The 27,346-nt window shown below is 42.4% G+C and overlaps 1 protein-coding gene across 1 annotated transcript in view; it reads right to left on the bottom strand.

The window, feature by feature from the left end:
• Positions 1–333: 333 nt before the first annotated feature.
• The window catches only part of HS1BP3 (HCLS1 binding protein 3), a 53,400-nt gene continuing 26,387 nt past the window's right edge, over positions 334–27,346 (bottom strand). The window contains exons 5-7 of the mRNA XM_075750524.1: positions 13,414–13,565; positions 12,778–12,913; positions 334–2,082 (exon numbers count right to left, since the gene is read on the bottom strand). Of these exons, the coding sequence (XP_075606639.1) occupies positions 1,854–2,082; positions 12,778–12,913; positions 13,414–13,565 (517 nt within the window). The 3' untranslated portion in view covers positions 334–1,853. The remainder of the gene's footprint in view (positions 2,083–12,777; positions 12,914–13,413; positions 13,566–27,346) is intronic.

Genomic DNA, 27,346 nt, shown 5'->3' with positions numbered 1-27,346 from the left:
TGCTACTCTCTGCCTGCTCTCTGGGAAGTCATTTATTTTCTCCCCAGTGCTTTTGCTCCCCTTTTGCAGCATGGCATAAACAAGCTTCCTGATTGCACCAGGACACTGTGAGAACAGAACAGATCAGGTACTACCTTTGCCCACATATAGCTTTACCTTTAGCTGCTCTCAAAGGAAATATGAGCACAGCTACATTCTTGGTTTCATACTTATTTACACAGGGTTTAGCGGAGCATGCACTTTAGTACCATGTAACGCTCATGTCTTAAATGGAATCCATCCTTTAACTCCGATTTGCTGCTACCGTACAACCTAGAGAAGAACAGTAACAACTGCAGGTCGGCAAAATGTTTTATTATACTGAAACATACTGTACATAGATGAGAGCCAATGGTTATGTTTTATCTGTCCCATCAAACCAAAATACCTGTATGATATTTTCCATTGGCTTAAAAAGGAAATGCTAATAGAGATAATTTCATTATTAAATATATATATAATGCTTTCTATTTATTTTGTTTTATATTAGAAAGGAAAATTTGGGGATAGTGATATTGCTTAAATATATTAATATTTTCCCTCTGGGGAGCTTGTCTTCACATCTGGATAGAATACACATGGAATGAGTTCAGGGATCTCCTTCTACATGACAGCAGGTATCAACCCACATGAGATGTAAATTCAGCATGTTCAACCAGAGTGCCTGAGCTGGGGAAGAAGAGGGGTAGTCTGGGATGCCTGTTCTACCGTGTTTTTCTTTTCCTGCATATTAAAAATTCCCCAGTATATTTTCTTCCTATTTTTTCCTCTGGATAATCCCAAGTTCGTCCTCCCTTGTTTAAACCATTGCCATAGTAATGAACAGACCACTGTTTTATCAAAAAACCTCATTTTAGCTTAGTCGAATTAATCACCATGGCTTCTTCTCTAAGTTCTGGGTGAAGGGAAGGAGAAAGAGAGATGAGTGACCTCAGAGAGTAATTCAGAGTTCCTCCACTAGGAAACCTGCACTGAATCACCTCCTGGAGAAATCTCTTCCTCTCCACTAGCTACAGTAGAAGCCCAGGAAGACTTGGCTGGAAAAAATTAGCCCTTGTGAATCTTGAGTAGGTTGACAAGAGTCCTACAGCATCCAAACCTCCTACACACTGCAACTTCAGCATATGTCTGGAGCTGTGCTTTTAGCCATCTTCAGTCATTTGCTGTTCTCCCCAGGGGCTAGAGATGCATAGTGTCTAGTCCTACAAGTTGTCCTACAAGTTGGCATTTGCACAACAGCAGATTGTCAGGCTTAGCTGGGATTTCAGTGTTTCTCTGGATTACAGAGGAACTGTTACCTATACTTAACAGTTCTGGGTTATAAATTACTGAAATACCAGTCAGGGAGGAAAGGACTGCTACAAAAATGCATAGGATAAGAGGAAAATTACCTTTCCAGTGCGCTGAAATACACTGTCTAAAATGACAGGAACAGCATCCTGTCCAGCCTCAGACCATTAGTTGGACACTATTCACAGTTGCCATGTGTGCAACACGCTTACCATTTTCAATCAGGACTAAATTGGCCAAAACTGTACTATGTTGATACTAAAATAGTAGTAGACAATCTGTAGTGCCATGTCCTTGTCCACATTCCCTATAAACCCCTGAAAATCTAAGGCAACATTATACCACAACTGCACTATTTTGAAAACGTGTCAAGCCTGTGCTAGTCAAACTTGCTGCTCTCTGTATCACAGTACACAAATGAGCACTGTGACAGCAAAGGATCTGGTCAACTCTTGCTACTGTCACTTGAGATCACCGGGAGTTTGGGCCAAGAAGGCATCGTTACATTTTAAAAACACGAATGTTCAAAAAAGACTTGTATCTTGGTTGTTGATAGATTCATTTTCCTGGATATACTGAAGAATGTCAACTTCATTCATTGTCTGAATCTTGTTTTCCTTTGGCTTTGCCAGTGGAGATGAATTAGTGCTCCTGGGGGCAACTGCTGGCTTCTGAGGCAGTGGTGGTTTTGATGGTACCTTAGGTTTTGGTTTGGAGGTTATCTTCAAGAGTTTCTCTAAATCATCTTCAACTCTGGAATGAAAAGAAATCATCAGTAACATCTTGGGAATTTCTGAAGTGTTTTTTGTTTCGTGAGAAAATGCAATCTTGCAAAATAAAACTTTCTGCAGGAAATGATCAACTTTGATCAATTTCTCTTTCAGGAAGAGCTTTCATAAAAGTTTCAATGTTACCAAATAAGAACTGTCTTTTTATAATGTGGTTTTTCAGTTAACTGTACAAGTTAATTAATTTTACAGCATGTTTTCAAATGTCTAAATTAAAAGCAATTTGCAATTATTGAAAGAAAAAGAGCTTGATTTTAGTTTGGGAAAAAATGCTTTTGATTTGTGACAGGATGATTTGCCTCCCAGAAGCTTTCATGGGACAGTAAAATTTTTCACATTCAGCTCTACTTCCTCATCATCCCCATACCCCAAGACTCAGACTGAGCATCCCCCATGCTCAATCATGAGAAACTGGACAAACTAATGGCTTTAAAAATATTGCATTCTCATTTGCTTCCAAGAAATTGAATGAGTTTTGCAATCTGTGACCCTGTGACCATATAAACCAACTCTTTGTGGTGACCATTTTCCCCTATTTCCTAGCGAAATAACCCAAAACAGTTGAAACAGTTAAGGATGTTTTCCACCTGCATTGTTTGACCTTATCAAGAGACACAGCATGCTGTGCATGCCCAACTCTGTTCCCGTAGGAGCTGTTAAAGATTTTGAGAGAGCCCTTATAACACATTGTCTTGTGACTCCAAAAGGTGTCTGCCTTTGGAAAGTGAATATGTGGAGCAAAGGGAAAGAAGGTTGTGACACATCACATCTCTAAAAGATATAGCAGAGATGGCAAAGTAAAAATTAGCATAGCTAGAGAAGTCTTTACAGGTCACAGTAATTTCTCCTCTGAATCAAAACAGCCTCTTGTTTTGGTCCTCTGAGCACAGTGGCCAAACAAAATACCATAAGGAGTAAACACAGTTGTTAATTTCCCAAAAGATTGATAGGTAAATAATTGTTAAAGCAGTCAAAACCCAACCAGCAATCCATGCAGATAATGAGCTGTGTAATGACCAGCTACAAAAGTGAAGCCCCTGATAAAATGCTTGCCTCATATATGCTTACAAAACAGATGACTTGCAGAAGGCTCTACCCCTAACTGTAGCATACAAAATCAAGAAAGCTAAAGCCTAAGATGTACAAGCAAAAATTTTTACATGGGGGACCAAGAGCCAAAGATCAAGAGGAATAGTAGGTTTGTAATATGTGGGTATCTCCTTGCCAGACCCCAGCTCTAGTCTGATACACTTACTCTATGACCGTAGCGTTAAGACACTATGTGTCTTAACAGTGAAATGATTTAACTGTTTAATTGTTTACAAGCACTGTTATAAGAACTGTTTTTACCAAACTTCAGCACCAACTGAATCAGCCCATTAGGCTGTAACAGTGCCAGCAGCAAAAATCCCTCTGCTTCAGCCAAAGGGCAGACAGGGAAGCTACAAATGAACTAGGAGACGAAATTAAGGTGCAGGAGTTATTCCAAAGTGACTGGAATTTTCTTCGGTGCTAAAATTCCCTTCAAATACTTTTACATAGTTCACTCTTGGTGGACTTGTGAGGATAAGAAAGTCTGATGAAGTGATTCTTAAACAAGAAAGGAGTTGGTGGCACATGTGCAGCCCATCCTCTACCTCTGCCTCTGCTACATCACTACATCAAGAGGTGGCACAGTCCCTCCATCCAGGAGGATGCACTGGACGCTCTCTGTTCGTCACAGCACCCATAACCATCTCATGGCAAATGGCAAGGAGCAAATGGAGATGTGACTAAGGGAACAGACAATGGCTGTTTCTCTCTGGGAGGATTCTCTGCTCATTTGAGCCCCTGGTGACTGGAAGGGGTTGGCTACAGCAGCTCTCCAGCAGCTCCACTCACTGGAACAGGGTACCAGGCATGGAGTCTAAGAAAGGTACCTTTTTAGTATCTTCTACAAGCCCCATAGGTAGGCAGTCCGTGGAGCATGAATGAGTCTCACCTTGTTTCACGTCAGGTATTTTTTGGTCCTTCCACTCATTTGTCTTTTGTAATTCATATCTTCCTCACTACCATGCAAAGAGGCCATCTTGGGGCCAGACCCCTGCGAAGCCACTGGGATAACTTCTGTTGACTAAATGGGACTGTGATCTCTTCCTTTCTCTCTTTGTTCATGAGTAGCCTTAGGAGAGATACTGTAAATGCCTCTAGCACAGACAGAACAATTGGTGGGGCCTTCTGCAGACAGTTAAATCAAAGTAGGTAGTTAAAGCAAAGCTGAGTTCTTCCATAATTTGGGAAGCAACTGATTAGGGTAACTGGCCAGGACCATGGGGAACATGATCAACAGAAGAATCAATGTATCTGAGATACTTTATTACGCCATCCCTAGTGCACATTGTTTGAATGTTAAAATCACAGGGACTTAAAGACCTCCAGCACCCTCAGCTAAGGATCCCACTACTATTAAGAAAAATGGCATTATTTCAAGGGTTTCTTTTTTATGTTCACCCTTATTAAAAGCTGTGAGGAACTTAGAACTGCACTGTTCAGGCTGAAACAAACTACACTCACCATGAACTGGCCATAAAGTGAACAGGGATTAGCCTGAATTTTCTGCCATGGTCATAACCATGTAAGATAAAACCATTCTCGAAGTCTGATCTTTTTGTGACTCCCAAAGGGAATCTAAAAAGGATCAGTTTTAACCACAGCTAATCTTGTAAAACCAACTGCCTGAACACTAATATCTACAACTAGGAAATACCTAAACAGACCAACTGATGGACAGAATAGGGCCACTGTCCCCGAGCTCTGCACCTTGAACTCTACCTTGTGAACTTTGGATTCCAGCAGGCAGCTCCTGCTGTTACCTCAAATTTCATGCCTCAAGTAATTCTGGAGATTATATTCTTTTAATTAGATAGTAAGATTTCTGATGTCTCTTAGTTTCCGTGATTCCCTGTGGGTGACATATCCCACCTAACTTAACAAAACACCTTGTCAATGTATTCCTTCCTTCTGAATTCCTCATATACATAGAAGAAATTAATTGAATTTAAGCCCAGGCATTTTTGTTTGCTGCAAACTCTGATAGCCCAGAGATATCACACCTGTGATCACATTGCCAAGACATGTTCTTGTTCTCTTTGCTGTGTAATAAACAAAACATGTTAGGGCTGGTATTTCTGAAGCGTAGCTTTCTTTAGCTGATCTGATGTGTCCTTTCCTGGCAGAAACAAATACTGAATGAATCAGTGTCCATGTCATAAAGTTTTGGTCATAAATAACAGAAACCATAATAACCAGATGAACAATACATACATATACATACAGATCATATGGAGGAAGCATGATTTTGAACTAGGCGCCCTGTCCAGAAGGGGCAGCAGTAAATACAGCTCATTAACTTGATCAGATGGTACAGCCTCCTGAATTCTCTACTCCTGTGTGGCTATATATTAGTTTCTGTGCTAACCACAGCAACAAAACCACTCAGCACAATCATAAAATACCCCTGAAAGATGCAGTCCAGTAGGTTGTGGGGTTATTTTTGGGGGAGGGAGTTATTTTTGGTAGTGTGCTTTGAGCCCAGAAATTCTGCAGGAGATGATTTTTCAGTCTGAAAGCTGATAATGTAAATTTCCTTTTTTGTCCTGGATTTTTTCAAGACCTTGGTTAGACAGAAGTCTTTTACAGAGAACATAGCAGATAATATGTGGACTTTGTCTCAAAACCTGCTTTTCAGTGCTGCAGTGCTAGGCAAACTGTTTGATCTGCTGCTGTTTGATCAGGTGAGACAAACTAAAGAGGTAAAATGCAAAACGCCTCAGGCAGAGATAGAAACAAGGACTTCTATTTCTTGAGAAGTAAATGAATTCTTACAGTGCATAACTACCACCATATTTAACTCCAGGCCAGGAGGAGGAAGAAAAAAAGTCATGCAACTATTCTGAAATAACAAGGAGATTAAAGGAAGAACCTTCCCATCTTCATCCCCCATTTTTTTATAGACAATCGGGCACAGAATCCATGTAATTAATCATTCTCTAATTAGTCTCTTTCTTTTTCTGTAACAGAAAAGCAGTGCCACATTGTTTAAAATTCCTGCCATACTGTTGTGCAGATTCACAGACTCTGTTGGTGGAAAATCTCTGTTTCCAGACACAAAAAGCAATCAAAGTGCTTACTGAAGAAAGGCTGTCACAAAGCCCTATGATACGACTGCTAGCATGTGGACTTCAAGAGAGTGAACGAGTTCTGACTTGGAGACAGACACCGCTGCCATCAGAACATCAACATTTTAGATGCCACTTCTCTGAACTCTGTCTCATCTATCTGGACAAGCTCTTTGGCAGAAGAATGACTGTGTGTGTGTACAGCATCTAGCAGGATGGGGATAGTGACCTCTGCTTGCTGGGAATGCTCTAATGAGGAGAATCAGCAATGAAAGCAAGAGACAAAGACTCCCATAATTTGCTAAAGTATCCAAAAGGATTGTGCTTGAAGCTAGGTTATGCAACTCACAGGAGTTCTTGCAGAATAGACTATTATCTTCCCCTGTCTTATTATCAGTGTCTTTATTTTGTCTGGTGTTAATTCCAAGTACAATAGATACCTTCGTGAAGCCTTGTGGAGAGATGTAATATCACATATATGACTTGGGAAAAGACTTGTGCCCAAAAATAGGCAGGAGGCTTCGAAGTATCTGTTGACCGTCACTTCTGCTATGGTCAGTAGACACAGTGTGACATATAACAGGGCCCCTGGAAATTATACAGGCTGGTTAACCACAGGAGTGCAAAGCACAGGGGGCTGTGTAGGAGGTATCTCCCCTCCTGCTCCTGCTTTCCCCTGTGGTCTATTAGTGCTAAATTCATACTGCTACTTTAAGCAGTGCGAGGAAATATGTCTGGACAGTGGAACATGAGAGCCTGTACTATTGAAATGCTAGAAGAACCACTGGCACAACTTTGGTCTGGGACAGATGAGCCCTCCTCCAGAAAACTCCCAGGCACAATTCGGAGCTGGCGCAGGACAGGGATCATTCCCAGCAGGCAACTGCGTACAGTCACCTTGATCTGGAGCTGGAGAGAGTCTGATAGCATGGATGCAGCCTGGTGGTGCTGTCTGGCTGAGGGCCAGAAAATAAGCTCATTAGTACAAGTGAGTACTACATGCATATGCCCACAAGAAGCTCTCTGAGGAAAACAGCCTACTGGTTAGATCACTCACCCAGGAAATAAGACAATTCAGTTTTTACAATTTGAACCAGAGAGCTGGTTCAATTTTTCCCCAGCCTGAAGAAGTTCAAACTTCTGTCTCCTGCTTCTCTAGAAAGCTCCCCAATCACCAGGCAAAGGCATAGTTGAGGCAGCGGAGAGCAGGCAGCTTTTACCCCCCCAGCTGAAGATGGCTGCCAAAAGTGCAAGTACCCTGGGGCAAGATGGTTGAAATCTAGTGACTCTCAAGCCCAGCAAAAACATTAGGAGAGACTAGGACTCTAGGTTACCTCTCTGCATTATTCTGTACAATCCATACATGTTCATAGGGGTGGGTCAAGAATAAATGTTTCCTCTCTACCAAAAGGCTTCTATTCTGTTGGCCAAGTTTACTTCGTAGTCCTTTCACTGTTTGTAAGTAGCATCCCTATACATCACAGGAAAATGAAACGAACAAAATAAATACTTGAAAACTATCACAGAAAGTGCTCTTGGGCAGCAAAGAAAACCCACCAAAAACTGGTAGGAAAAGAAGAATTTATTTGTTTATTGAAAACTACTGCAGCCAAATCAAGGTTCTTTCCCCACAGACAGGCCACAGCAAGCAAGGGAAACTGCCCTGAAGTGGTCAGGAAATTTCTGACTCAGTTATTGCAACCTCCGCTACCACCTGCCCTTTGCCCAAACAACCCTCTGCCCAAAAGATCTAGATTTAAACCCTCTGGAGTTTCTCAAAGCTCTTCTCCCAGCTATGGTGCTGCTCTCATATTGTCAGGTCAGTGAGAAAGCATTTCTCATCATGTGGTGCTGGAGGTGGTGTCCCTCCTAGCTAGCCTGAAGTGTTGCACTCTGAATTCAGCATCTGCTAATGGCCTGCTGAATGAAGAACCTACAAACTTTTTCTGCTCCAAGGGTGGCAACAGTTCCTTGGCAAACCTGACGCTAACAAACCTTCTCAAGAAGCTGTATGGACTGAACAGTGTTCAGAAATGGTGACTGTTTTAGATGTGGTTTCACAAACAGCTTCAGCCTCTAACCATATAATGCTCCTGAAAGGGTCATCACTTGCATCCCTGATGGAACAGCTCGCAGCTGTAAATAGAGATCAACCTGTAAATACAGACAAAATTAATCTTTTAAGGGCATGGCAGGATGATGCAGCTGTAGCACAAAGGTAAGAGCTGGACTGTCCCTTTCAACACCAGCAGTCTTAGATTAGTGTAATCCTAAGAAAGAATATACCGGGCCTACCATCACAGGGCAGCAGAACTGGGATCCTGCTGCTGACACTGTTCTCAGCACTGGAAAAAGACAAATCTTACGCTGACAGCTGCTTCCTTCCAGTTCAACTCCCTATTCATTATCAAAGGTGAAGTTAATTAAATCTCTCCTAAAAAGCTGCTCAGACAACTGCGATAATTATTTCAGACTAGGATGTGTGAAAATTTATGTAATTCTGTGGGCCCACAGAGCTGCTGCAACATTCACAGGATCAATTCTAGCATTGGTTTTCCACAAAAACCTGATCCATCACACCAGCAGGCACAATTTAGATTAATGAGGTAGAAGAGGTCGGCCACAGTCCTGCTGCACGAAAACTTAATTTGCACATCTGTGACTACTGGATGTACAGAGATGAGAAAATAAGACGGCATGAGAATCCATGATGGGAGAGTTTGCAGGATATTGATTTCTGCAGAAGTTGACATCTGTCACTAGCTTAAATGGAAATCAGACCTGAAGAGAAGTTTTGAAAGTGGAGATAAATGGCTGAATGCATCCAGAAGGAATCTTTATATGGTATGATGTGACCCAGGAAAATGACAGGAGAAAAGAAAAGCCTGGTCCTAAATCCATTCCCAAGGATAATTCTTTTAACATGTAGGAAAGGGTTGATCAGCTACCCTTTCATCTCACTGCAGACGGTCACCTTGCACCTGGGAAGAGTCAAAAGCAATGGGACCCAAGACTTCTCAGAAAAGCCTGGGTTCCTCCGTATCCCTGTGATGAAGAGATAAGCCAAAAAGACTTGGTTACCTATCCCTCCCTTTCTCAAAGCACATCCCAAGAAGGAAGAGTGTCCTCCTTTTTTCCTGAAGGCAACATGATGGGACTTGACTTTGCTGGTTCCTACCACAACAATCTATCTCTTTTCCACAAGTTCTGGAAAGAGATGCAAGTACGGTGCTCTACAGGCACCTCATTGATGTATTACGGCAGACCTAGTGGTAGGAAAGAGTGCCTGCATCCACAGTGCCAGTGGTTAGAGTGAGGTAGCTCACCTAGTTGCTCCATCACCATCACCTAATATTTGTTGGTAGGCCAAGAAATTAGTAACCAGTAAAAGGCTGGTCAATGGACAGGAAGAGGGAAGATACTTGTCTGAATGGACATGGGTATTTTGCCATAAAAAGAAACCTTTCATTACACTTACAAAGCAATTGGTTCTTCTCTAAGCTCAACCCTTGTTAATGTAAAGTAGGTGATTCTATTTAAAACAGTAGTTCTCATTTCATTTGAGCACGTATCCACAGAGAGCACAGTCTTTAGTTTGCAATGAGAATGTTTATCATAGTCTTCTCCCTAATGTTGTGACAAGCACAGCCCACGCACATTTTGCAGACTCATTTGTCTCTGTAACAGTCTCTTCCTCAAGAGTTACAAGTCACTGCTGGGGATTCACTGCTGTGCTGACAGTGCTGTGGTGCTACTGCTGCTACAACCACTCAGCTACCACAAAGATCATGAAGTACTTGGTTGCTCCTGTGTTCTGCTCTGAACATCATCTTTTTCCCATCTCCCCTTTGGAAGAAGAAGGTTCTGCCTTCCTCTGCCTTAGGCAGTGTTCTCCTATCTCTGACCATGATTCACTGGAAAGTACATTTTCCAAAGCCAAACACTTCTCGGATCTACCACATGCATGTGAGCAGACCGTGTGGTACATGCACAGGTACACTATGTAAGTCAAGAGCTACCACATCTGCATTATTCAGCTAACCCATCTGTGTACAGTGAACATGTCTAGGTTTATGGACCCACCACAGACCTGCTGGTGCATCATAACTCAGGCTGGTCTTAGGTCTTGACAAAATGTGTCCAGGCAAATTTTCTGTACGGTATAACAGAGTATGTCCAACAGACCAAGATGTTTGCCGGTTTTCCTCTAGTAGCTTAGCCAGCTCTAGCCCACTAAAGCAATGGGTTGTCACAGCTCCTACTCTGATCTGAGGGCTGGGGAGAGGTTTCTTCAGTCCCCTTTGGGAAAGGAGAGGGACTGTCAACATCCACAGGGCAAAGGGAAGATTTATTCTTAGGCCTCAAAATACGCTCAAGCCCCCCTGCCAGAGAGATTGCAGGGTTCAGCTCATGTTGAACATCGCCTCTCACCATAAAGGGTCACTGGAAAAGACACTGTGGCACTGCCCTGCAAGAACATGTAACACCAGTCTGGTGGTAAGGGGAAGTGGGAGATGATTCAAATGCTGCCTCTACATTTATGTGACCTGACAGTTCTGCTAAGGCTTCCAGCTGAACAGAAAACAAAGTGCATTATGCATAACCACTTGAGAAAGTTCAGCTACAGGATTTCAGGTGATTTTACATAGAGGCAAGGTGAAGTATTCTACTAGGTTAAAACAGCACTGCTACTCCTCTTCGCCCCTTTAACAGCTTCACCTTTACCCCCCATCGCCTCACATTCAGTCCACCAGCTCTCTATGATGTGCAGATAACACTGTGATCTAGGTTTATCAGGGGGATTTCAGAGGGTGTTAGGCACCTGAACAGGCCAACAAATCCTGGCCTATACCTCTGTCTATACCTCTCGCACAGCCAGCAGTTGCTTCTGGATTCCCATAGCAACTGGCTACCACTGGCATGATTTTCTGCTTCTTTACATGTATTCATTTCCAACTGGATTTTGATGACTTGTCAGCTACTGAAAGTGCTGGGACAATTCAAGAATAAATGAAAACTACTGGAATTTAAAAGAAATGGAATTTTTTCCCATGGGTTTCCGTAACCATCTTGGTGTGCTGCTAACAGTGACAACCCCAAACTGATATAAAAGGATAGTCCATTGGTGTCAGAGCAGACTTCGGAGACCTTTCTCTGCCACAGAGGAAGAGAAAACATATAACCCAAAGGACATTAACATGACAGATGGAGAAGTTCTCTCCATTAGTGGATAATAATGCAAGGACTGCTCTTCTCTTCTAGCCGTATGAACAATCTGGATGAAGTGCTGTATGCTGAGATTGCTAGCAGAGGAGAGAGCAAACACGAAAATATTGCAAGCACATACGTGTTTGCTCCCAATATACCGCAGCACTAAATCAGGTCATGTCCTGCCTCATCAGCTTCTATAAACATCAGGTGGGCTGTCAGGATGTAATGCAAGATGGCACCCAGCCCAATTTAACCTTTGTTTAAATTAAGTTAGGTATTACCACTGAGATAGCTAGCAGTTTTGCATGCGTAGAAAGCAATAGCTGCAAAACTACCTGCTTCAGGAGAGGTTTGAAACCACACATGGATTCTCTCTCCTAGGTTTAGTACCTGCTGTGCAAATCATACATCCTAACAGGAGCTGGCTGGCAAGAATTAGCACTGGAAGCAGGTTGGCCTCATCATTCAGATGCCAGCCTAAGATCCAGAAAGCATGAATTTGACTCGTTACTGCAGCACAGATTCCCTGGTGATGCTGGTCTGTCTGAGCATTGGCTCCCTGCTTGATCTCTTGAGGATTATCAGTGCAGGCAAACTAGCCTTGTGAGAGAGATGTCAGGAATAAAACATGTTATGTGATGGTAAGTTCTGGAGCTACACCATCAAGGGGGCAGGTAAGTAGTAAGAGCAAGTATGTTATTCCCTCCTGTAACTCTAAGCTCCGACCCTCCTTTCCACTAGATTAAAAATTAAATGCAGATTGACAGAGATTTTAATGAGAGTCCTTTACAGCTGTGGAGGTGTGCACAGGATTCCTCGTGGAAGTGGGCATGGAGGTCTGTGAGCTACCAGCAGAAAATCACTCCTTTTGTGGCAAGAGCCCCTGATTTCAGCTCACTGAACGTGAATTCCTCTGTTTCTAGGCTCTGTTTCTCACTTTTCATAATGGGGGTCAGTTTTTACCCCCTGTGGATTCCTTGCAGAAAGCAGAAGTGTCATGTTAGAAAACAAGGACTAGATGGCATGTCTTGGGCTTTCAAGACCTTCCTTTGGAGTCACAGAATAACACTTTGCACCCTACCTTACTCAAAGGGTCTTCCTAATCTCCTTTTTAATGTGTTTGATTTCCAAGCTCCATGACACATATCTTAACTTTTACTTGCAAGTACAAGTATTGATTATCACAGTTAGCATTCAAAGTATTTAAGCTTTGCCCTCAAATTCATATCTCTTGAAGTCTAAATAATTCCTCAAATCACCTTCATCCTACACAACAGATTTGAGATGTGTACCTCAGCAGTTCCTCGGTGTCCTCCTCAGGACTGGTGTTCAGCACATACTCCCTGTTCTTACACGCAGCTGGCAGCAGCAGTGAGTCACCTAGTCTTACCACCCCACCAAGGTCTGGATCTTCAAATAATTTCAGATCTAGAAAAGGGAACCAGAACATACCGTAGTTAAATCATACTACATAACACATTACCAGCATTAACACTAGCTAGTAAATCTGGCTACTGGGTTGAAAAAAAAACATCAGATAGACGATTCTTTTTTACAAGGACTTCCAATCCACAAAGCCTAGTGATACTCTGCACTCTCAGGACTTAGTAAATCTGCTTTCTTCTTGCACTCAAAAGTAGGTCACATTACTCTTGTTAGTGTGGCATGAGCGACTGTGGGACAGCCAGCTCCCACAGACCTATAATATCCAGTCCAAAATGTCAACAGTGAACAGCTGTGGGAATTACAGGTCTTATTTATTCTCTCTGAATGATTCTAGATGATCCTGCCCCAGCTGAAGATTTGCCTTAACATTCCCAAGTCATTATTTAGCCTGTATACTCTGTATCACTACATTTTAAAAGCTCAGTTATACACATGCTTTAGATAAAACAATCCGTGTATATACAAATATAGAACAGATTTACTCTCTTTCATCTTCTTCCTGGGACCAATTGATGAGAAATCTTTTTCTGGGCCAAAAAGTCCTTCATCTGTATCTACTTCCTCTTCAAAAATGGTTAGTTTGGGCTTCTCTTCCTTGGTTGGAGGAGCAGATGTCTTCTTTGTTTTTTTAGTTCTAAAACATAAGAGACGAGAAAGTCAGCTGCTATTCTTCATTTAACAAGAAAGATTTAGGGCTAGAAAGTCTCATAAACTGAAAATAGATGGAGGCTGGTAAAGGATTAGAGAAAGGTACACAGGCATCTGTTAGTTGCTGGCAGGAACAGGATATTGAGCTGGAGGGACTGTTGGTCTGACATACTCTACCTGTACTCATATTTTGTATTCTCAAGAACCATCAAGGAACCCCAGAGGAACTGGAAAGCAGGGCTAACAATGCTGCACTGTGCAAACTACCACTCAATTACATTTGCTTTAAGCAGTTTTACTCCTCCCACACAGAAAGCTTAAAATAAGAAAGAACAGTTCCAGCCAGACTGTCATAGACAGACAGAAAACGGATGGCTTGAAAAACAAAGTGCGGGTTGGACCATTGCACTGATCCCTTTGGACAGTTTTTTAAAAATCTCTTTGGCTCCATTTCCTTCCCAGTGCCTGCTTCTGTTTTTGACTGCATACTCCTTTCATGAAGGTATTAGACACTCCCCTCGTCCTCCTCAGAGGAGACATGATATGAAGACTACATCACCTTTAAGTTGAAGCAAGCAGGGATTGGAAGATACTTGGTTGGACAGACAGCTATTTGCAGAATTTACAAATGTCACTCAGCACTTTCTTGAACCAAGGACAGGATTAACTTCATCTAAATTTAGACTTCTAAAAATTTGACAATGAGACAAAGTTAATTTTTAGGCTTCTTCTCTACTCAGTGGAAAGTGATATACATTTCCATAGGACAATTAATCCCATCTATTTTGAACACTGATATTTGGACGCAATAAATCTCTGAAGACCTCCTCCTCTTCCCACTGGCTGGAGAAGGAAGCTGAAAACTAGTTTGGATTAGAGACCTTATTTGCACGTGGCTTAAACAAGGAGAGCTGAATCCTCTTCCAAGAGAGTGAATGTCATACATAGGAGTCACGTTCCACTAGCTGAAGCTATAAGGCAGCTTTCACAGTAGGGCAGCTTGAGTTCTGAGGCAAATCAGATGGCAGAAAAAAGAAAATTTAGAGAACAGGACAAAAAACCTTTGGGTGAAAAGTCCAATTCAAACTAAGCTGAAAGAGAAGCATTCCTTAGGACAACATGTCCTTCCTAAGAAATTGCTGTATTTCAGAGATCCTTACTCTTAAGCAGTCATGGCCTTGCAATTTCTAAGGTAGCCCCTTTGAGTGCCTCTACAATAGAAGATCTGATCTTCTCCTTTTCAGAGAGCAGGTCAGGTTTCAGCCTAGAGCAAACCCAATTATCAACACTTAACATGCCATAGTGATCAAAAACTAAGAACAAGGTCAAAAGAGTACACATACATTCCAACTACATTAAAAAATCTTGTAAAATCCTCTTCCGATTACAGCTGCACACAAAAGAGTGGAGTCCAGTTACTTCCAGTTATTTTCACAAGTTTATTATCACCAAAATAGAACTCGTGGATGGTATTACCTTGCTACCACCACTTTGTTTCTTAGGAGTGGGAAATGCTGCACTTGACAGGCCTAAGAGCAAGCCCCATGCAGAACTTAAATACGTCCTTATTTGGAAATACACCCCATTGAATATACTAAAGGTATCTGCGGTTGTCAGCAACTAATTTACTGAACTATTTATGATACAAACCTTCTTCTTAAAGCAGGAGAAACTTCCACAGCTTGGGTTTTTTGTTTTTGGTTTTTTTTTTTTTTTTTTTTGAATTTATATTCAGCATGGATATGCCTTCTGAATTTGAGCTCCTTTTGAGAGGTCAGCTCTAAGGAACTGCCTCAAACTGAAGCATTTGTAAAAGAGCCCTCTTCCAAAACCTGACAAAATCTTAAGTTAGAATATGTACAAGCCAGACAGCTTTCACCCAGAATTTCTACACAAGCTCAAATTCATTGCTTTATTAACAGTGGTAAGAAATCTACTACTCAAGTGAACCTAAGTATTAAAGAAAAAGGTAAAAAATTAGAGCCATTATATTTAACAACAAAAACAGAAGAACAGTAAGACTGAGTCTTTCAGAGCTGACAAACTGATTAAAAATAGAATTAGTAGATACAAATAAATCCAATCTACTGGGGAAGGAGCGACCTTTATTTGCATAATTCATGCCTTGCAAAGTATTCTTTGAGAAGTGAATGACAATATAGATGAGGATTTGCCAACCTACAGAATGCCAAAACATCTTTGACAAGATCCCTTGTCCATTCACAGAGTTACAACAGCTCTCCTGATGCCTAAGGGTCTGTTATGCCACAGGTGCTTATACATGAGCCAATATATTTCCAAGCAACAAGTCTCCACCTCACTGAAGTTAACAAGGAGTTTACTAACAGTTAGCTAAAGTATTTGCAGCAAAGAGTACCAGAATGGTGGGAAATACCAAAGAAAGGGAAGAGAACCATAAAGAGTGTCATAAAGAACATTATGTAAAAAAAATTAATTGAACTGAAAGGTCCTGGTAATAACCCTCTGTTTAGTCCAGCCATCAAACCAGCCCACTTACACTGGGGCTTTCTGTTTTGCCAGGGGACTCCATTGGCAGTTACAGGGCATGAGGCCAAACCCACAGGGCTTGACTGCTACCAGTAGGAACATGAAGAAGTTCTTCTGCCTTCAAGTTGTTTCCCCTCATTACCCTTCTAAGGAAGCCACAGCTGGACTGCCAAGTAATTCCAGCATATCCATACAGGGACTCTGTTGAGGTCAGTCTCTAACTGGGAAACAGGATTCCCACGGTTCTGTATTTAGCTGTGCCAGTCCAGGCTGTGCACTGCTGAGCAGAGGTTAATGGATGAGAAAGGGTGTGTAAGAGGTTCTGGAGCCTGTCTGAGGTTCTGGCTTCACAATCAGGTTCAGCGGGCCTGAATGCGTGTCTGCCTGCTCACTCATCCCCCCTCTATATACTCCTGCTACCTCCCCATAAGCAGGGGACCAGGGACTTAGCTGGAACTGAGCTAATCGTGAAGATATGATCAAGATATGCTGGGAGGCATGCAGAGGAGAAGCTGCAAGGATAGTTAATTCAATGATCATGATGTGCCACAGTGCAGTAAACTGGTGCAGCGATGTAGAGTCTTTTGGGAAGACAGAAATAAAGGAACATTTACTCTCCCAAAGTATTATTGTACTGAAGCTCTGCGCTTAGAATCATAGAATCATTTTGGTTGGAAAAGACCTTTAAGATCATCAAGTCCAACTCTTAACCTAACACTGCCAAGTCCAGCCACTAAACCATGTTCCTAAGTACCACATCTACACATCTTTTAAATACCTCCAGGGATGGTGACTCAACGATTTCCCTGGGCAGCTTGTTCCGGTGATCGAAAACCATTTCAGTGAAGAAATTTTTCCTATCATCCAACCTAAACCTCCCCTGGCACCACTTGAGGCCATTTCCTCTTGTCCTATCACTTATAACTGGGGAGAAGAGATCAACACCCACCTGGCTACAACCTCCTTTTAGGTAGCTGTAGAGAGCGATAAGGTCTCCCCTGAGGAGAAGGGAGCTTCATTAGTATCTTCTTCATACATCACACTCACAATCCTGGCATTTGACATTTTGAAACTACCTGCATCCAGCTGGTGTCACTGAGCAACCTGGTCTAGTGGAGGGTGTCCCTGCCCATGGCAGGGTGGGTGGAACTAGATGATCTTTAAGGTCCCTTCCAACCCAAACCATTCTATGATTCTATGATTGCTATTTCTTTGTTGCTGAAACAAGTGAAACTGGGAACACCACTCTAGTGAATTTTAAAAATCTTAACAAAAACTAAACAAGCCCTAAAGATGAGGTATCCTTTGTTCAGCTGAACCTATTTACCCAGTTGAGCTCACTGACTTCTATACACGAAGCACTGTGAGAATGTCTCAAATAACACTACAGTCTTCTGCTCTGAGTCCAAAAGGAGCCAAAATGCCTCATAAGTGACCGTAGATAAAGACTAGTCTCCTAACTGACATGGACCAAAACTGGATGATTAAAAATTAGGGAATATGAATCCATCTAGTCAGGCTGCTGGCACACTTGAAAATCCAGCTGAGACTCCTGGCTCCCAAATGATTCTCAAATCACACATGAAAATGTCAACAAAACCCTGTATGCAGAACAAACTCACTTTCAAACCTAACCCATTTGGTGAGTGCAATTTTCATGCTATTGTTTACCGATGCAAACCGTAGGTCACTGGTTTGGCAGCCTCCATGTCTCACTGGCACATCAATAACACAGAAAAGCTTTCTGGTCAGCTGTAGAAAACAGCAACGAGGATGACTAAGACCTGTTTGTGTGATAGCTGTATTTTGAAATATTTTATCTCCAGACCTAATGCTTGGTGACACGTAGCTTAAATCAAAGGGCATGTCTATTATGCTTAAGACAGACAGGAGTCCCTAACCCATGCTCACTACTGGGTTAAAAGTGAGTGTCATTATTCAGAGTAAGTGTGTGCCATTATTCAGAGTAAGTGTGTGTCATTATTCAGAGTAAGTGTCATCTCAGCACAAACAAGTATTTTCAGAACTTATTATTTTGAAAATGTGACTATTTCTTTTTTATAGAAATGAGATTATGCTCCAGGAAAGGAAGTTACAGTAGACTTACTCAGAATATACATATTCATGTTTTAGGTATCCATGGGATTTTACAAGGAAAGAGCTCACTAACATAAATGGACACCCTAACACCCACAAATCTACGTTCAGGCTTGAACAAAAGAACTACTGCTAAAATAGCAGCAATATTAGCACATCTTCTTGAAAACCATTTCTGAAAAACAAAGAACCTATACACTAGTTTATGCAGAAAACAAAATGTCATCTGCCGCTTTCTTTTCATTCAACAGTGCTCATTTTCCAAAGCCGCTTGATAATAACAGACAGGACAAAAGGGGTCATTCTCATCTGCTTTGGGCAAGGGATGCCGAATAGAAATTCTAAGCCTGTCAGCTCAACACAGCCTGACTGCAAAGCATTAAACAACTATGACAAGTGCTGGCTGCAGGGATATTTTACCTCACACAGTAATCTTTTTCTTGCGGACATCACAGTAACTTAAAGTGTTTTAAATGGCCCCAGCATGTCCCCAAATAAGATAATGCATAATAGATGGAATAAATCTCCTATCAGAAGTCATTTGGAAGAAGAGCAATTGCAGGCAAAGTTTCTCCTGCTGAAGCCCCTAGATTAGGTCAGCCTTGGACTATTGTTCCTGCAGAGCATCAGATGGAAAGAAAGCCTGAAGGAAGACATTTTTAAGAGTTCTGCTCCCATCTAGGGACCTGCTTTTGTGGAGAGACTTTTCTGAAGGGCTCAGCACTCAGGAGTACCTGTTCATCCTAAAAGAAGCCAAGCTGGTTTTATAATCTGTCCTTAAACTTTCTGATTACATCCTTTTTCAATATAATTTGAAAACAGATGACAAGACCACAGATGGACAACTTTTGCTTAGTATACAGCTCATTAGCAATAATCATAATACACAAACATTTCCTAAAAAGTTTTCAACTAACTAATAAAGCACACAGGAACTCATACGTCTGGCAAGGGAACAAGGGTTAGAGAGTAGATTGCAAAGAAAGCAAATTAATATAAAGGAAAGTTCTTTATCGTTTTCCTTTGATTTTCTAGACTAAACCAGAATGTGAGACTTGCTGAAACAAGTTAAGGACAACAAAAGACAAATTTCAAAATATAACCATGACTAAATTAAACTACAGCAAGGTCCAGAACAAGACAGGCATAATAAAGTTGCCAATAATGATGTGAAAAAGCCAAAAATACTTGCTAGTATTTTGGGTTTCATCTGCAAAGCAGGACAATGGTCCTTTCAGGGTTTCTGACAACAGTGAAATGCTTCTTATCCTAATACTCATGTTAATGATGCACATTTTCAAATATGCAATACCAGATAACACGCACTAACGTGTTTTGATAAAAATTGGCCAGGCATCTTTCTGCACCCGGATGTAACTACTCAACACATTTTAGAACTTCAGAGAGGCTACAGAGGGCTAAAATTAAAGATATTTTAGAAATTAGAAAAGTACAACACAAAGAAGCATGGGCTGGTGAGCATTTCCTTGATGCCTAGTGAAGTTAAAGAAAGGCAGATAATCAGATATAATCAGTAAGCAATTAAGAGAGCATTCATGACTAAAGTCTTGCCAGAATCATGCCGCTGTTTTCTTTTTATGAATGTACAGGCTTGGTTAAAAATGGTATCTTACCCAAGGATTGACTTAGCAGTCCTGAGACTTCCCACTGTTTTCTTCCAAAGCAGGACCAGGACAACGGAAGCTCCAGCTCCTGCAGTCAGGGATGTCACTGCAGCATTGCAGGTATCTGCTTCTCTGTAGAGAGCGAGCCTGAGCTATCCTACATTAACTTAGGCACTCAGACACCTTGAGCAAAGAGGGATGAAAGCAGAACGCTCTCTTTTTGGTTCTTCTCCATGGCTTTGGTGGGACAAGGAGGAGAGAATATTATATCTTGCTGTTTAGTCTGTGAATTAGTAAGAGCTACAAGGCAAGCATGATGGCAGCATCAGGGCTGAGTGTATACCAGCTTTTATTGTGCCCCTAATTCTCTTTCTCTATTTGTATGTTTGGTAGGACTTGATTTCAAATTGATAAAATGAAAGAAACATTGATTTTTGTTCTGCTTCCATCTTCTGGACCACCTTCTATTTTCCCGTGCCTCATTCTTGCAATTTCTGCCCAATATCATCCTATTTCCCCTTTTCATCCCTCCTCAATCTATTTCCCCAAATTTCTGGCCTGTATCAGATACTTTCTTGCTTCACCTCCAGAATCTGCAGTATTGCCTTACCCTCTAGACTGACAATTAGGCCTCCTTGTCATCTTCATCCCTCTTCTCCCGCAGTCCACATCTTGTACCTCTGACCCTCCAGACCTCTATTCTGGTCTCTTCTTTTCCTGCTTTAACTCTAAAATTACTATTGTTGGTCAAATTATGCTTTTGAAAAAGAGCACAGGCTGTAACTGAAAAAAGAAATAGGAAGTTGCAATGGGAAGTGGGAAAATGCAGAAGGGAGGGTGAGGGAAAAAAAGGATGAAATTAAGCAGCAGTAACAGTAGGCAGGTTAGCAAAGCAAGAGAAAGGGAAGACATTGATTGTAAATGAAAACCAGCGGTAACTGCTGACCACCAAAAATAAACATGGATGTTTACCAGTCAGTTTTCAGTATAAGATAAAATTAATGTTAAATATTAAATAAACGTAAAATCTTTCTGGAGAAAGGAAGCTTTATCAGGAAAAAGTTAGGATGAACAGTTTGAGAACTTAACAAACTCTGCCAGATATTATATCTTGATCTACTTCCTTTAAGGAATAGGCCCTAGCTCTACATTTTGACCCTATAAAAATCACAGTCTAAGAAAAAAATCCATTCTCTTACACTAATTAATAATTGTTACAGGTCTGTAGCTCCAAAGACAACAAATTCTTGGGCAAGTACTGTGTTGCATGCCTGTAAAGTGATGTCTACATGCAGTATAACTCAGCAATAAAATGTGTGACATGACAAGAATATAAATATGACAACTGTAATGAAATCAACCTGCCAACATTGTCCCTTTATGAGACATTCTTCACAAAATGTCCTGAGCAGCTTCATAACCAAAGTCAACCAAGTTGAAGCAAACAGGTTGTGAAAAAAAATTGCTAGTGAGCTTGTTATCTGCCACATACTCAACAGATTCAGGAGCAAACACAAAAAAAGAAGGCCTCACCTCAAGGAATTGATGGTACTGGAAGTATCCGATGTTGTGGTAAGAATTCTTACAACTAGCAAAAAGAAGTGACAAATGCAAACAGTAACCATTTTGGAGAAGTGATTGGTTTTTTCAACACTGAAATGGTGAAAAAAGCCAAACACACACATGAATGTACCACTGCAGCTTCTTGTTAGTTATATTTGAATAATTTCTGAAAAAGCATTGAACACATGAATAGTTGATGCCTCATCTCCAGAAGTGCTGGGCACCCACACCTCTAAATCATAGAACCACAGAGTCACAGAATGGTTTGGGTTGGAAGGGATCTTTTAAGATCATCTAGTCCAAGCCCCCTGCCATGGGGGGATCTTTCACTAGATCAGGTTGCTCAAAGCCCCATCCAACTTGACCTTGAACACTTCCAATGATGGGACATCCACAGCTTCTCTGGGCAACCTGTCCCAGTGCCTCACCATCCTTGTAATAAAAAATTTCTTCCTTATGTCCAATCTAAATCTACCTTCTTGCACTTTCAAACTGAAAGTTTTAAAGTTATCCTGTCACTACAGGCCTTGGTAAAGTCAAATCAGCAGGACTTGCAACTGCTTGGTGCCTCGTCCCAGGGACAGGCAGCCTGACTGTTCCACATCTACTTTATAAAGGCTTCATTTTGTGTTACCTAATCTTTACCTCCTCACAAACAGAATCCCATCATTTCCAGCAGCATCTCCTGCCACCTGTCTGACAGCCTCCTGGGATCACATTGTCCTCCTCCGGAGGAGACCTTTTGCCCTGTAAATTCTCTCCTCACTGCATCCAGAATGGGTACAAGAACCCAGACTGCGGGCACAACTCTAATTTTTATCTCCCTGCGAACAGAAAAGCCTCAAATACATAACATAACAAGACAGGATTTTGCATCAAAAAACCTCTGGCCTCTCTAATCCCAGAGGCTCTGTATAAAACTCTGAAGGATGCCCTTCTTTTTTTCACCTGGTACTTGCACAGACCCACCTCCAGCCTACAGAAAACGTCTAGCAAACTGCAAATGATGTTCCAGTTTATAATTTTGCCTGACACACCTGTCACACCACATCTTAGAGAGCTTATGAAAAGCCACAGAAGGGCTGGTTACCAAGGCAGTGAGCAGATTCCAGCAGTAGCCAAGCAGGATTTGCACTCAGAGGCAGACTGCTTCAAAAGCACAGGGTCTCTGACTGCTCCATGATCCGTCCCGAGGAGGGAAGACGGGGCTGAGCCTGGTTCCCCACTGCCCTTCCCTCCCCCACATCTTGCCATTCACAGAGGTCACTTTTTTCTTTTGGCTGTGCTGCGGGTAAAACAAAGCTCTCACCGCAACACAGAGATGGCTCCAGAGGAAATAAAATAGAGAAGGACACAGTGAGACATTGTCAGAGCTAAATGATACTGCTGTTGCAGACACAGCCCTGTGCTCTGGCTGCTGCCTCTCCTGCTGATCACGAGATCAAAACCTCTTCCATAAGAAGAAAATGCGGCTTTTCTGCCTAGAGATTTCTTGCATTGGTTTTTGGTTTTGTTTTTTTTTTTCCTAACAGAGGTAAGATAAAATTGCTCTGGGTGAAATATTCCCCAGGCCATGGATATGCCTATTGCATGAAGCAATTCCACTTCTGATGTTGCAGATGTTGCTGGAGGTCAGACTGTAGAACAGTCACACCAGGGAGCACTGGAGACACAAAACTCTCCCTCCTAAGCAAGGCACTGAGGTTCTGCAGTGGCAGCTGCAAGGGGCTTCCTTCTGCTACAAGCAGAAAAATAGCTGACATAGTTCTGCCATTTTTAAATTGGATTCCTATTTATGTTTTTATCGCTAACTGGCCTGATGTCTCAGCACACAAGCTTTTGTAACATAAGTAAATTCAGGGGCTGGGCACTGAGCTCAGCACACACAACAGCTGGCTGTCACGCTAAGTGGACGAGTTCAGTTGGGGAAGCACTGTGAGCCCTTTGCAGAGCACAGCGAGGTCGGACGCTGAATCACAGAAACCTGAAAAATGCAAGTAATCCACGAACGCGGGACTAAAAGAAGAGAAATAAGTAGTCTTTACAAGTGTTCTGGCTCATGCATGAGATCCAGCTCAGCGCTGGTGTTATTTAACAACCATGATAATATTCTAAAATCATAACCAAAATCATTCCCCTCCTATTGGCAAAAAACCTCTCAGAGCTCAGCTCACCCAGAGTGATGCTTGCTATTCCCACAGCACTCTTCAGAGATGGCAGATGGATGATCTCAGCGAGGCCTCCAACTACCATCTCATATCCTCAGAGAATTACGACTTGACAGAAGCGACACAAGCCTGCAGATCCACCCAACTGATTCATTGCAGACCCTGCTCCTTGCTCCTACTTAGCTACCTGATGATCTGCTACTGCCAGCTGTCCCCCTTGGGGTTGGCTGGATTAGAAATGCTGAAGATTCATGTGCTGCAAGGGATGCAGCAGGGAAAACAGATCAGAGAATACAGACTGTGGGTAGAAAGACTGGTAAGCATTTCAGGCTCTCAAATCCCAGACAACATGAGACCTCAGGCCTCTGTAGGGACAAAAAGGAGCAAGTAGATAGTGCTCTGTTAGCCCAAAGAGAGCTCTTTTCAGGGTTAGCTGCTGTTGACTCATGGTGTGAGCTTGGGCAAGTAACTTGATCCTTTGGGCCAGTCTGCTGACTCACAAATCCTAAATAGGCTCAAAGTATACTAAAGTTACATCATTTTACATCAGTGGAGAATCTGGTGAAATTAAACCATCTAGCAAGTTGGAGAGACGTGAGAAATTAACTGAGGTTTGGTAAGGGGGATCTCTTGTTGAATACACAGGGGAGCAGAAATTAAATCACTAATCTGTGTCAGTGGGAGGGACTAGTGGAAAAGTGATGAAATGATGCTGATGACAGCAGGGGAATAGCAACTCCAAATAACTCCACAACATTTTAAGTATCTACTCCCAGGTGTTACAGTGGTTGTGGTAATATTGGAGGAAGGAATGATGATTTCAGACAGAAAACACAGATCTAGGACATTTCAGGATCTGGATCCATAAGGAGAAATGCCACAGCAGACTTTTCGCATGCCACATGGCTAGAACAGAGAACCAACACCACGGGATCAGTGTGGCTGTAAACATATAGTACATCAAACATAGCCAAAATGCCAGGTGCTGATTCACAGGGCTGCCTTGTGCCCCTCATCGAGCCCCTCCGTGCTGCCCACCCAGCTCCTATCTGCAGCTCTTGGCCTCACTCCTGTCTCGGTTCATCTTCCTTTGCACCTCCAAGGGAGGACACTGGTACCTGCCTGTGGTCTGTCCAAGGAAGGGAAGGGTTTTGAGGCTGCCCACCTTCCCACAGCTGGCAGAATTCAACAGCAGAGGTGCCACGAGCACAGGAGGCAGCACACCCCCCTACCCTGCTGCAGGACTGTATCCAAACTATACAACACTTGGCCTTGCTCTGTGTGGTGTCCTGGAATTATTATTTATTCTGCATCTAATTTTCAGTTCAAAGTGCTTGAAATAATGTTAGGGTTGTGCTAGGGCTCTGAAAAGTCATAGCCTGAAACAGAAGGTGCTTATGACATGCCTTGAGCACTGAACAAAGGCACGTGTTGGTGTTTGAAGGAGCAAAGTTTGATGAAATACTGCCAAAGGACTGTGCACGGAGACAAACTGATGCAGTCTTCTCCACGTCACCTTTTGGAAATGGTCCCTCCCAGGAAGAACAGATAAGCAGAGAGCAGAAAGGAGACTGTCCTTTGCCATGTTGTCCATTTGTCTGTAGGGTTTAGGCATCCTTCATAATACTCATCAGTAGCATCTGTCTTGTGGTGCCCAACAGCATCACAATGGCTCCCCTCCCACGAGCAATGGTGCTGTGCTGCCAACAGCTGGCAAACAACTGGCACAACAAGAGTAAGGGATACAACAGACTGGGTTACATCTCCCACCATCGCCCAATGCTTATTGCCAAGAGACTGCAACGTTTGGATAGCCCCCAAACACCTCACAACCTTTCAGAATTCACTCTCTGCACCTCTAAATGGCAGGGCATGCCAGCACTCTTCTTTTACAGATCGGTAATGAAACATGGTCCTGAAAACCAGAAGTGAGCTGTCTGCAGCCTAAACAGGATGTTTGAAATGAAGAATTGAAACAAATTCCCTTGAGACCTTGGCCAGCAGCTCTGGACCACATACTTCTTCCCGTTGAGCATCCTGCATTGTGTGGCACTGCCCTTGTCTCTTGGCAGCATCACTGAACAAATAAAAACAGTGCCAGGGAGGTCAGGGTTTGCTGTCACAGCCCCTGAGGGAGGAAGTGAGGGTTAGCCCTCAGGAGCCTCTTAAGAATGCATTTGCTTTTTTTCATATTACAGGAACAGTTGGGTCCTTGGCTCTGTCACTCTGTCACTCATAGCCAAGATGAGAAAGACGGATAGCTTGGGAACAAGTTTCCAGGACGAGACTGTTATACACAGCAACAACCTACGCTGGCAGATAACCCATCACACAGATGAAAAATGAGACATCTTTAGCAAATGGGTCTAGATAATGTTGTAAGGTGGTTTTGAGGGCATGACACCATGTTTTGTGTTTAATGATGCCTTCAAGAACGCCTCGGATGCTATTACAGACAAAAAGCAATAAAGCAAGGCAGACAGAAGCTTGGAAATCTTCCATCCAAGCCACTCTGACCAGTCTGTGTATCATGCCAAATAAGTAGCAGTTATTACAGAAAATCATGTTTCAGAGAGCAGACCTCAGAAAATAGCCTATACCAGCAAAAACTCAAATCAAGACCTTTTCCTAGCCAAATGACACACCATGGCTCACACCCACATGGGTGAATGCTGTTATACTCCAAATATATATGGCTGCACCCATCCAGTCCTGGGCTAGTTCCTGAGCTGTGCCCACCATCACCCAAAAGAGTGCCAGCTGACAGGGGCCGCAGCAGCCAGCTACATGCTTGCTGCAAAACGTCCTTGGTGTTTCATGCTCACAGAGCACCCTTAAGTGCCAGACATACACTCAGCACCACCTGCACCAAGAAAAGCCTCATTACAGGGCCTCAGCAGCTCCAATCCTGACTCCTAAATGCACCTTCTTCAGGCTGTCCTGTTGACAATGAAAAACCACTATCTATACTAGCAAATAAATGTGGTCAGGGCTTGGGCTGAGATAATGGCACACAATGTCTGTCTTATGAGGTTTTAGCATCGTCCCTGGCATGAATTTGGCCCAGGCTAATTATTGCTTTCCCAAATGATGCCCGGACATAGTTTAGGGTTCAGTACAAGCTCAGGGCCCTTCCTGTTTTGGACGTGTCCAGATGCTCTGGGGAGTGAAAGGATTTAGTTGTTGGACAGGAGCTACTTCATCCTAGTTGGCACAGAGCAAGACTACAGTTCCTGTCTGCTTTTATTTACTAGTTTAGATACAGTCAAATCACCTACCACAGCTGTGTATTTCACTGTGATGATAAATCTTACTACTCCTTATGATGTGGACATGATTGGGCATCTCAGGCAATATGGAAAGAAAGGTTTTGAGTCTTATCCAAAATTTATGGAAGATAATAGAAAGCCTTTCTTTCATTTTAAGGACAATTGCTATTAAGAACAATCTGAATGCCACATTTCTATGCAAAGGGAAACTTTTCCCCAGACCTATGAAATCAGTTTTATTCCTTTTACCAAAGGGAAAATGGCAAGATCTAACTTTTAAGTACTGTGCCCAAGATGAGACCTGAGAAATGCAAACGCAGAATGAAGAGCTGCTGAGTCCCAGATGTGTGTCAGTCCTTAAGGACACTCTCCTTTCGCTGGCACTTCAGATGATTCCAGATCTGGCCAACTGCTGCAAGGGGTGGCAGCAAGAGGATCTGATCCCCAGGTGTGTTAATTAGTACCAGCTCATAGTTACAATGGCTAATTCATGCATTTTTGGCAAAGTTTTACTATTGTTTCCAAAAATGGCTTTCG

Source organism: Balearica regulorum, chromosome 3 (assembly GCF_011004875.1).
Source record: "Balearica regulorum gibbericeps isolate bBalReg1 chromosome 3, bBalReg1.pri, whole genome shotgun sequence".
NCBI classification, from domain to species: Eukaryota; Metazoa; Chordata; class Aves; order Gruiformes; family Gruidae; genus Balearica; species Balearica regulorum.
The sequence above is the reverse complement of the archived record's forward strand: the minus strand, read 5'-3'. Positions and strand labels throughout refer to the sequence as shown.